The following is a 12,521-nucleotide window of genomic DNA, read 5'->3' on the forward strand; positions in this document are numbered from 1 at the left end:
AAACTTATTTGCTGAAGTAAGAATGAAGTTGCCATTTAGCTTCCAGAAACTTCTGTTGCGGAACTTAAAAGCAGCATTATACACAGTAATTTCTTGTTTTGTAATGATTCTAAGTCTCATTTGCCTCTATACTTTTTTATTTCATAGCTTGTCCTGAGTGAATTACAATTTTTTCTTTTTCATTTGGGTAAATTTTAAATATATATTAAAGGTCTTCTGYTTTGCATGATTAAAGTGATTGGTACTCCTTCATTAGCTGGTCATGGCAAAAACTTTGAAATGGTAACAAATGGTTAATGGATTGTTTCATTGTTTTTCTTCCTTTACGGAGTTGCCTGAATATCTGATAATAAATAGAAAGCTGAATGTGGATTGACATTCCAAATCCATGAGCTGCATAAGGTTCTYGAAAATTATTAAAAGTTAGAAATAGCCCTGTATTGTTAAATTAAATCCTAGCTAAAGGCCATGAATATGTGCCTTTGTTTAAAGAACAGTGTTGTTCAGACTAGTGAATTTTTAAGACAAAAATCGCAGCCTTTGATCTTTGAGTATAAGATTTTGTTATTTTTTTCCCCTTTTTAATTGCTAGGYAATATTGTCTGTTTTGGAAAGTTTGTTTTCTTTTCTTCCTAGAATGGCATTCATTAAATTCCAGGTTGAGGCAGAAGCTGTATATAACCTGAAACATGTAAAGAGTTAGGGGTTTCTAGGTACCATGGACTTAGAGCTGTTGTACCTACAAGATTTATATAGGTTATTTTTTACATCTTCTTTTTCTATTTTAGGTGAAATTGTGGTAAATGAAGTCAATTTTGTGAGAAAATGTATTGCAACAGATACAAGTCAGTATGACCTGTGGGGCAAATTGGTTTGCACTAACTTCAAGATTTCCTTTATTACGGATGACCCTATGCCATTGCAGGTTTGTTATTCCTTATATTGATACTTCAGAACAACAAATGTGATGGCTAAAATGGATTTAAGTAGAATATAGTGAATCTGTCACATAACTGATAAAAATGTGATGCCTTATACAATAAAGAAAGCTCAGTGATAAGGTTAAAAGGCCCTTTTCTGAATGTGTTAATGTTCCCATCCCATATTTCAGAGTATTAGAACAGAGCAAGTTTGTGATGGAAGTACAGCCAGCTCTATTTACCACTGTTTATGGAGGCTTCTTTGGGAAAAGATTTAATAGAAGGCTAAGCAGGAATTGTATAAAAACATGTTCCTCTTTGAAGAGGAGAATTGCGAATGTTCCTTTGACTAGACAAGTGTCAGATCAGTAAAGCCTTTAATGCATCCAAGTTTTATTGGCATCAGTGAGAGAGGACAAATTAACCATGAAGTGAGCTTTCATTGTAGATGAGGTAACAACAAAAGATGAAAAAGAGACCACGCCTTTGTCAAAGCAAAACATGCAAAATTCATAAACTTAATATTTGAACAGCATAGCATACAGCACTAAGTTTGGAAATCAACTTGTCAGTTGTRTATTGTTCTCAAAGTTGTTTAATATTTTGTTTAAAAATATTCCATTAATTAGGTATGTATAAAACGGCAAGGTTGGAAGGGACCTCTGGAGATCACCTAGTCCAACCCTCAGCGTAGCCCCGTACGGGGGGGATTGAACCTACGACCTTGGTATTAGCAGCACCATGCTCTAACCAACTGAGCTAAACCTGCCCCCCCCAGTATGAAAAGATTTGGTTGTTTTCTTGTGAAGGCTAAGTTCACACGTTTCTTTCTGTAGTTACATTCATAGTTGGAGATGTGTGTACTATACTTCCAATTGTACTGAATTTCTAACAGCAAGTTAAAGGCTAGCAAATTCAATATAAATAATGACCTTTTTTCTTTTTTTTTCTTTTTTTTTTCTTTCTTTTTTTTTTGCGCACACCACTGGGGTTTCACAAGGGAGTTGTCACTGCTACATTAAACTGGCTATGAGTAGGCGAGGATTGTAAATAAGTCAGAACAGTCTAGGCATGCCTGACTTCAATCATCATTTCTTCAAAGTTGTGCTGTGTATCTCCTGGCTGAGAACTGCAGAACTGTAATTATTGGCTATAAATTCATGTGTTACAGAAAYTCCATTATAAAAACCTTCTTCTTGGTGAACATGATGTCCCGCTAACATGCATTGAGCAGATTGTCACAGGTAAGGCAAAAATAGTTAAATATGATGACAGGCTTTAAAACTATTCAGTTCAAAGCTGTTTACTGCTTGTTAGGTTGTGCAGAGTTGTRTACACTTAAGGTGTAATGTCATTCATCTCCCCTCCCCCCTACGTTGAGGACTTTGAAGTTAAGCTAAAAATCCTAAAAGTTGCTTGAAACTTGAGATACTGTGCAGGAGATAGGTATTTAGTTGGTCTTTATTGATTTTAAATCTTTAACAGTACTGAATCAACAGTTGTTCTAGMAGGATATCTTTTAGCAGCACATAATTTTATTAGCAACTCTTTTATATTTGAGTGTCTGAATGTCTTCCACTTAAATACACTGGATTGCAAAAAGCACATCACTTAAACAATTTACCTGTAGCTGGGACATCCCACAACATKAGTACTTGAGTTTTCAGTGTCTCTAACTTGATAGCAGTTTAGTACCCAGTGGTCTTCAAAATCTACAAGTGTCAATACACTTTATCTGAAGAAGTAACTTATGAAATACTTGTTTTGAATAACAATTTTTTGATTTGGTGGCTCAATAGAATACTGTATATAGACACTATATTGCTATCAAGCAAAAAGAATGTGTTATATCTTGTAACTTAGGAATTTCTTATAACTGATAAATTTCAAAATTTTGTTACACCAAGAGCTGTTAAATACTTGTCCTTCTGACTCTAGATAAGTTAAATCATCCATGTAAATAAGCTTTCAGTACCCAAAGTCTTCTGATAATCCATCTCCACTCTGGAAACTGGTTGTAATGACTGAAAAGATTAATGTTTTTGAGGAAAAACATTATGTAAAGACACTTATTAAATTAAAAGGTGCTCCCTACTGACTCTGTGATGTGGTCTTGCCATTGGCCCACACTTGTTTCCCTTTTTCAAAAGTACCAGGTAGAAGTGACAAAACAGTAATGCTATTGCAAATCTGTTAACAGCAGTTTTGTACAGAGAGAAATGTTTATAAAAGTGATGTTGCGAACTTCTCATTTAACATCTTGTGCAAACTCTTATATAATAYGTTGAAAACTACGATAGCTTTTATTCTGAAGCTTGAGGGCTGACAGATTCTAGGGGGGGGTTTTGTGCAAGTTACCCTAGAGTAAACTGTCAAATAGCATGAATGTTTTCTACTTCATTAGAAGAATGGCAAAAATTGTCTAGGACTCCTTTATGTTTAGCTTTTTTGTTAAAATGTGAAGCTCTTTAGAGGGAGAGGGCGGAATTTCCTGCCCACATGCTTGGACAGATTAGTTTTTATTATTCTATATATAGACTTACCCTAAATTTATTGAAGCATAAGCTTTTGCTAACAAGAATTCAGTGAAAATTTTGACTAAGCTGCAGAAGAGGTTGCTCAATAGCTGTTAATTGAGGGTAAATAGTGAAGGTGTATTGATTTTTGTATACAATGGCCAGGTAGCTGCTATTCCTTTCAGTTGTGTCTGTGGTCTCTGAGTTCATGGCTAAGGTCTGTGCCGAAGGGTAAGTGCAGGATCTAGCTGGAAGCACGGGAATGTGAGAGGTGATAGAGACAGTGCAGAATATCTTTTTTAAAAAGAATTGCTAGTTTGTCTGATATGCCTTAAGAAAGGCAACTGCAGTATAGAAAGAGAATAAATTGTTGAAACTACAACTTAGCATTTATGGTAGTTATTGTCTCCTTATCTAGCCATTAGCTCTCCATCATTTTTCACGGAGAAGGAGGACCTTAATCTGCAGATCTTTAAGTCCCACTTTGTCCCAGAACATTTGCCTTAAGTTCCCTGGAAGTGCTCAAGCTTAACCCAGATGATATCTGCAGCTAACTGTGGAAATTAGCTATTCAATCAATCATATGCTTTTCAGTTACCACACACACACACACACACACACACACACACACACACACACACACACACACACACACGAGGTTTCTGTAATGCTTATTCTTCAAAATCTTAACTTTTTCCATTTGAAAAGGAGAAATATAGACCTGGAGACACAGCCTGTCTATGCAGGTCTAGACAACTTGGCAATTTATGGCACTTTGCATTATTGAGTTTAGTGCAAGAAATAAGTGGTTAATTTTAGTCTTAAGCGCTTTTTTATACATTCAAGTGAAAAACAAATGAACAAACAAACCCCTCCTCCCTCCCCCAGCATATTGTCAAAAACTGTACATCAGAAGGGCACTGCAAGCATGTGCAACAAGCTGGGAGCAAAAATTACTCTTTGAAATAGTACATATYAACTCCTTGTTGGTAAGGCGGTTGTTGATGGGTAAAAACAATCTGAGCATACCAGAATCAGTAATTCAGCCACTTTGAAGAAAGACTGATCAATGTTCTACCTAATTTAAATAGTTGAAATATACTATTAAATGAAAAACAGCAAGTAGAAGCACTTCTCTATCTGTGGTTTGAGCTAGTTGTGCTATATACTTACGACACAGTCCAATAATTTTATATTTTCTTTACAGTGAATGACACCAAGAGGAAGCAGAAGGTCCTTGGTCCTAATCAAAAGCTTAAATTTAATCCAACAGAATTAATCATTTATTGCAAAGACTTCCGTATTGTCAGATTTCGCTTTGATGAAGCAGGTCCTGAAAGTGCAAAAAAGGTATATCTTTTTATGGGTCTTGCATTGTAGTAATTACATGTAACAAGAGCTGTGCTAATAAGGAACTCTTGCTTTGTTTTCATAGAGATATAGGGGCAAAAATCTTAAAACTACTCATAATCCTGTTATAGGAGATTACCTAGATTTTAGGTTAAAATGACTGGATAAATACAGTTTATATGTTTTATTGCTTCTTTGTGGATAAGATAAGCACGCATTTCTTGTATCATATCTGTTATACTTAAAAAAAAAAAAAAAAAGTCGTCTTTGGAAGGACTGGAATCAAAATGCTGTATTGCAGCTGTGCAACAGATTACACAGATACTATACATACACRTCGATACMTATACACAGATATATGTATATATCTGACAGATACACATTTCAAAATGGAATATGTATGGTATTTGCATTTTTTTATGAAAGTCATAATCTTAAATTAACTGTAGGTAAAGTGTACTATCTTGCATATGTTTCTTACACGCATTGTATAGTGAATTGTCTGACTGGCTTTTAGTTACTAATTTGTTTTAAGACTGAGACAAAGGAGAGTTAAAGGCTATTCATATGTTCATATGAACTTTCTGTTAGAATTTTACTTCCSCCTACCCTCCCTTTAAACATTTGCATAGAAAGATGGGAGTTTCTTAGATGTTAAGAGATGTTAAGGAGTTCAGGATCCTAGACCCGAACCATAACATATAAAAATTGTGCACACCTTTTCAGTGCTTAAAGAAAGTAAGCTTCTTGGCCAGAAAAGTACTGTCTGTTTGTCTAAAACAGCATAAAATCATGATCACTTTTCTCAGCATTAYAGTGGAATAAACTAGCATGCCTTTTGAAAAAAATGAGTTTTCTGTCTGTATACTGCTAGAAATTTCGTTCCTTCTCTAGTTCTATCTTCTAACAGTTCTTATCATAGGGCTAAATGAAGTCATACAATGTTGCTTAACCTAGTAAGGTCCAGATAAGTTCCTACTTCCAGTGCTATCYAATATGGCTAGTCTGTGTTACTAGATTCGCTCACCAGCTTCCTTGCTCCGATGTGGTCAGGTGTGGCATAGCCGTGCTTTCCTAACGAATGACCCATTTTGCTCACAGATTCTGAGTCCTCTTTGACTGTACAATAAAGAGTTTGAGCTCAACCCGGTAAGACCAAAGCACTGTCTGCCAAGACCTAAGGTTTTGTTGCAGTCACACATGATGCCCAGTTCATCATTTTTTCACTTCCTGGAGACTGCCTTCTCCCCAGGATTCATGGGTGGAAGCCCGGAGTTACAAAGCTGACTGTTCTTCCCTTTTTGCTCTTCTAGATTTCTCCATGTGTGCTGCCTTCAGTGTTTGTAGCCTTTCATGTTTGGCAGTCTTGCAGCAGTCAATTCCCCTTTCACAGCTTCTCTGAAATCTCCCTGGAGCAACCTCCAGTCTGTCTATCTGCAATATCTTTATAGCAACTGTTTCTAATTGGCTGTCACAGCTAAGAAGAGTAACTAGCCTGGGGGAGGGAGGAAGAGTACAAACTCAGTATCTCATTAACCCTTCCTGTACTGCATTCCCTATTGCAAGAGCRAAAAATCAAACTTTTTAAGAAGGCATTTTCTTCATGCATTTATAATTACATGATCTGATGTGTTTTTTTTCCCTGATAGAAATAACAGCTAGTTCTAGAGATCCAAAAAGATCTGAACATGTATAGCTATAAATATAGTATGGGTGCTGACAAACAGCGTAAGAATCCCCATTTTCAAATGTCAGAATGTGTTCACCAGAAAGAGTAGAAGAAAACTTGTGCAAATCTTTTTTTCAATTATGTGGATGTTTATGGCTACTATCACAGTTTTGATGCATAAAGTAGGCAAATTTAGGTGTATTACAGAAGCACACTTTTACTAAAGGGAGATAACAGTTTCTGTTAGCATAATCTAATATTTCCATAATACTGTTATTCTAATGTTAAAATATAAATATATAGGAATTTGAGGCAGCTAGATCAGCTTTCTCTATCAGTATTTTGCTTAAATTATTTTAGGATAATGGTCAACACAAGTAGAATGGTCTTATACAGCATATTAAGAGGAATTATTCTGTTTTTCTTGCATTTAACTGGCATGCTTGCACCTCCTGAAAGATTTTTTTTTGTCTGATTTCTGTGCTGTCCCTCAAGAAGTGACCATTAGCAGAACTGTCTATATGTTTAAAAACAAAAAAGATGGTCAAGTCTCCTTTAGTTTTTTGTTTGTTTATGTCCCACTATTTGTGCATGAAAATATTAGTACCTATCTACATGGCAATAATTATGTATGCATAATTTTTCTAGGGAAGACTAAGACTTAAAACCAAGGTATAATTGATTTTTGGTGAGAGGAAATGTGTCTAGTTCTCTTTGGTTGGATATTCCAGAGGCGCTCTCAGACCTGCAGAACACTGTGGTAGGGATCTGACCATGGAGTCATAGAAATGGTGGGTGGGGAGGGACCTCTGGAGGTCACCTACCTACTCCTACTTTCTCTTCAGAGTGGGACTACAGCCAATGCAAGGTCATCTGTGGGTTTGTCCAGCTGAGTCTTGAAAGCCACCGAGGATGGAGAGTTGTGAGCTGCCCTGGGTGACCTGTTCTAGTGCTGAACACACCTTCTCTTCATGATTTTTTTTTCCTGATGTTCAGCATGACCCTCCTGAGATGCAATTTTTGAGTGCTGCCTATTATGTCATCTGGCAAGACTAAGAAGTTCATAACTACCTTCCAGGTAGCTGTAAGCAGCTATGAGATCACTCCTCAGTCTCATGGTTGCACAAGTAAACCAGCCCAACTCCTTCAGCTTCTCTTCAGAAGATGTGATTTAGGATCTTAATCATCTTTGTGTCCCTCTACTGGAGCATCTCCAGCTTCTCTTCTTTCCTCTTGAATTGGGGGCTCAATCTCCAGTCCCTTCTTGGAGAAAAATTAAAACAGTTGTTAGCTGTTTTCTTTTTCCCTCACAAATTTGCATGCTCATTTTGGGCTAGATATGAAGACTTCCTAAGTAAAAAATAGAACTGGATAGAAGTGTGCATGTGTGGTGTTTGAAGGTTTTTCAGGGTGCCCACTGCTTACTGGGTTGAGAAATTGCAGGACTCAGCATTTCTGTTGTAATCAGTGAACTGGGCAGGCTTTCATTCAATTAAAATCAAGTCTGAAGTATTTAGACTCAAACATGCTTTTCAAGTAAGTTTTTTTCACTTGTTAGTTTTAAAATAAGTGGAAGGGAAAACGATGTTCCAGATAACATTACAATCCCTGTTCTGAAGCAAGAAACCTATGTGTTAGTCCTTTATAAATCATAAATAACTTCCTTTGGCAAACTTACCTTCAGCTGTACAAACCAAAACAGGGAGATTTCTCTCTAACTAAATATTATCCTGTTAACAGGGCATATCATCCTATAGATAAAGCAGAGTTTGGTCAAAACTAAGTATTTACCTTCCTTCTATAATATATATTTGAAACTATGAAACTTTGAGATTTATAATTTTAAAAATGGACCTTAAATGTGTGGAGTAATTACAAGGAAGACAGATACTAAAGATCTTTATACAGCTAAGGAATTTGTTTCATATGTAATCCCTTGAAGTTTATGGAAACATTCATCAGTGTTCCAATGAGTATGTTAGGATTGACAAAGGATGTAATCTGCTTCTAAGGAAGTAGCTGTATTTGTACAACAGGGACATAATGGAGAATACCTTACTAAAATAGCTGTTTTACTAGACTGGAGAGTATTCTGTGTCTGCCTTTGGTAGTAAGTGCAAGGAAGGATCCAAGTCTGAAAGCAGTTRTAACTCAGATTTGGACAATCAGATTCATTTGTTTACTTGAATATAGAGATGATAGGTGGGTGATAACTTTTAGAGCCATTTCTCCATCTTAAAGCGGAAATAAAATGAAAGAATTCATCAAATTGAGGTGAATGAGTATATTTTGGGGTAAATTATCATGAAGAATTAAAAAAAAGAAAAGAAAAGAAAATTGGGGTTCTGTTAGTTAACTGCTTTCAACATTAACTGCAGCCAGTGCATGCTAATAAAATACTGTCTCAACATTAATCAGTCAAATGTATCTTTCCAGAAATTTCTTTCGTTAAGGGGTATTTGGCAAACAAGTTAATAAATAGAGGGGGTGGAAACTTCACACTTAAAATGATTTAACAGTTTGATTTCATTTTGTCTCTAAAATAGAGCTGTAAAGCCTCGAGAGAAAGGGAAGACAGATGGGTGTGGGAGGAAGTGGAGGATGGGAAGCGGAGGGAGCAAGTTGGGGAAGCCTTAGGCAACCTGAAAGAAGCATTTCACACGCCTTAAAGGAAAATGATTCTTGTTCCATACATCACAAAAGAGATCAAACTGAAAACTCCTGCTGATTTCTAGGCATTACATAAAACTAATTTAACGTTTCATAAAACTTGACATAAAACTACAAAATTAAAACACATGAACTGTTGAGATGTTAGATCTAAGGGACGGTTAAGTAAGTTGGCTGTGAGCGTGTTGCCTTGCCATGCATATGAATCTTGGCAGAGCACCAGCATGGTACACACCCTATAATCTTCTGATTCCTAAATATATCTCTCTTTTCTTAGGTCCTTTTACTTCTTGCACTCCCTCAGCTCTTTTCCTTTTTTTCAAGCATGTGTTCAGTTTCAGACACACATGCATAATCAAAACAAGAGAAAAAAATATTTATTTCAAATTTGTATCCTGCCCAAAGCTAGCCTTCCCACATGGCATCGCACTTGGGAGGGAGTGGAACAACGTTTTGACATTTGTTACGAGGAATAATTATGAAACTCAGTTTTGGACAAATGACCCTGACCTTTTTGAACCCCCCCCCCGCTGCTTCCCAGACCTTTTATTACCTTGTTGTAACTGCTTGTACAAATTGTAAAATTGGTAATATCTCAAGACACTGGGAGTGCAGGAGAAGGCATTTTATATTTACAGTCTTTGAAGTGGGAGTAGAGGGGGTGTAAAAAGTTTAAGCTCAAAATTAAACTCATCTGAAGACATTTTAAAAATTAAAACTGGTATTTTAGTAATTCTCTTAAGTATTAAAAAAAAACAGTGTACTTAGAATTCAAACGTATGCTCATGCAAACAAGGATTCTGATATGGAAAATTATTTCAGCTTCTCAAATCTTTGCACTGTTTCCTCTCATCCTGATTATTTGTACTGAAACCAAGTTAAATACTACCTATAGAGATACTGAAGATTTTACGGGGGGGGGGGGGGAACTCTCTTAATGCTTGGGACTGGACCACTCGTGACTTCGCATCTAGGACATCTTGTATACTCATAGGACTGTTAGGACTGAAAGTCTTGTTAGTTGAAAGCTTATTGTTCCAAGGAGACTTGTTAACTTGTGAAGATTTAAAAAAATGCTGCCTGTGGGACTTGTTTGATCTTAGTTTTGTGACTTTCCGTTACGCTCCGTCTCCGAAGAGCAGGAGCGGTAGTACCCAGGAAGGTAGTGTCCCTCCAGGGAGTTCGTAAGGCAGAGGAGGCAGCTGAAATGCGTGACTTAAGATGCACTGAGTTAGCACAACCCTTAAATGTAACCTGATAGAAAAGAGCTTCCCAAAAAGCCGTGGCTGTACTTTGAAGCTCTTGTCCTTGGCAAAATTCCTGTTGAAGAGGGAGAAGAGAGGGCTGGCCMAAAGAGTATCATTTGTCTTTCCCCGATGAGGGTTGCACAGGGAGTGTTGACAAGGAAATAGCCTTTGTGTACATGAAATAGTTAAATCCATTGTGTTTACTTTTTTTTAATAAATTAATTTTCCAACAAGCAGCCTATTCTTTTGTTGCTTGACTGAGCCTAAGTATCTTCAGCTTTAGACAATTACAAATTGGCAAAAATACTAAACGTTTTCAGTTTGATATGCAAACACTTCCTGTAAAACAAGTTTGTCCTCCAGTCTAGGAGCTTTCTACTTATAATCAGCTGKGAGCTGTGGAACATGATTGCTTTTTGGAATGTGCAGACAATAAAATCRCTATATGGATTTAGTGAGGAGTAAACTGAAGTGAGTATGTGTTTAATATTTATTTATTAGCGTGTATTAGTAGAATTTGTCTGAAATATAAAATTAAGACAGAACCAGGATAAACATGAATATATTTTTAGTAACAGAAATAGAGGTCCTGAGCCTGCGTTGTGATCTATAGGTGGGCTACTGCACCCGTCAGGTGGCTAGTGCTATGAGTTACTGTGGTGTGGGAAAGCTGGGAGCGCTTCCCGGCAGCTGGCTTCAGGAGCTCCCCTCCGGCCCTCTGCTCGTGGGACCCCGATCCGAGCACGTGCCGTCCCCCCACGCTTTACGCCTCCTCACCCAGCACGCGCCCGTCCTCCCCATTTCAAATGTGGCAAGTAAGCAAAATAGATTTCAGTTACTCCTTTTAAAAATAGGGGGTTTTACTGTTTTTGTATTTCATTACTTGGTGGGCCAGTGGCATTTTGTTGACGTCTTACAACTCATCCTTGAGCCTAGAAAGTTGATCAGTGTAGTAAAAGTCTGTCCCCCTTGACCCCTGTAAACGAAGGTTAGGAGTAGTGCTGTTCACATTAGTTACTCTCGTGAATAATTAACTAGAAAAATGAAGGTCAAAATGTGTATATAAATAAATTTCCATTTTGTTTCATTGTGGTTGGTCAAATTAGTCTGTTAGAAGATGCCCAGGTATTATGGAATAGTTGTTTTCTTGTTCTGGTTCTTTGGTTTCGATACATACGATCATAACATGTTACAAAATTTTTATGGCTTCTGATTACTTCATTGTAGTAGTTATCAGTCTGAATCCTGAAGAACAGCTTATGAAATCTTCATTTAAAAATCCATGCTAAATCATTTTGCAGTGATGTTTTTACATTTTTTTCTAAGGAATGTTCTGTCCTGCATTTTGCATTTTAGCTTCATTGTTGAGCTGCAAGTGTGAGGGAGAAAAGTCAGGGGAAATATTCCTAAGACTTGATAGGAACTTTTTGTTGGGGACTGTTTGTGAAAAAAACATTTTCAATTCATGTAAATTAATCTACAGACATTAAGTAGTTTTATAGATAATGAAGAATATCCCTATCAAAAGGCAAAGTAAATAGAAACATGCTGGAGATTCTGTTATGTCCCATATATGTTACATTGAGAGTAGTAAAAGTATAAAATTTTCTCCATGCAGAGATAAGCAAAAATGAGCTCTCAGATTATTTCTTGTGGCACAGTGCTGCCAGTAGTATTAGTCCTTGTTTTGCACATCATGGAAATCTTTCTTTTATGTCTTCAACTATAAGAAAAAAAATCTTTTAGTAAGAGAAAACAATTTCTTGGAAAGAGAATATTTTTTAAAGATCTTGTCCAAGACTTCCAGATAAATGATAAATCTTGTCCACATGTTGCCAAGTATAAGAAATCATGGAGAGTTGAAAAGAAGGGAGAGAAAAGAAAAGCAACATTTTTAGGGGATAATAATGATGACTATGTTTTGGTCCCTAATGAGACATTAAAATCTTCCATATAGAATTTCTGGATCTGAACTTGCAGAATAGAGTTTTGTGTGGTATAACCTCCTTTTTTTATTAAATAATCCTTTAGAAATAAGCAAGACCATTTTAGTGAAATGGAGGAGCCAATGCTAAGGGAAGAGGGCAAAGCGYGCTCGCTCTCTCTGTCTCTCTCTGTGTCTCGCTCTCGGGATCTTCGCCGAATTGCC

General features: G+C 36.7%; 1 protein-coding gene across 2 annotated transcripts in view; it reads left to right on the forward strand.

Moving 5' to 3' along the window:
* Window positions 1-12,521, forward strand: part of MTMR10 (myotubularin related protein 10) — a 40,927-nt gene that overhangs the window by 13,154 nt on the left and 15,252 nt on the right. For both annotated transcript variants that reach the window (XM_085303307.1, XM_085303308.1), the window contains exons 3-5: window positions 789-925; window positions 2,092-2,164; window positions 4,644-4,786. In XM_085303307.1, coding sequence (XP_085159433.1) covers window positions 789-925; window positions 2,092-2,164; window positions 4,644-4,786 — 353 coding nt within the window. The remainder of the gene's footprint in view (window positions 1-788; window positions 926-2,091; window positions 2,165-4,643; window positions 4,787-12,521) is intronic.

The sequence above is a fragment of the Rhea americana genome, unplaced genomic scaffold, assembly GCF_003343005.1.
Source record: "Rhea americana isolate MKP2758 unplaced genomic scaffold, rheAme1 scaffold_2, whole genome shotgun sequence".
Taxonomy (NCBI): Eukaryota; Metazoa; Chordata; class Aves; order Rheiformes; family Rheidae; genus Rhea; species Rhea americana.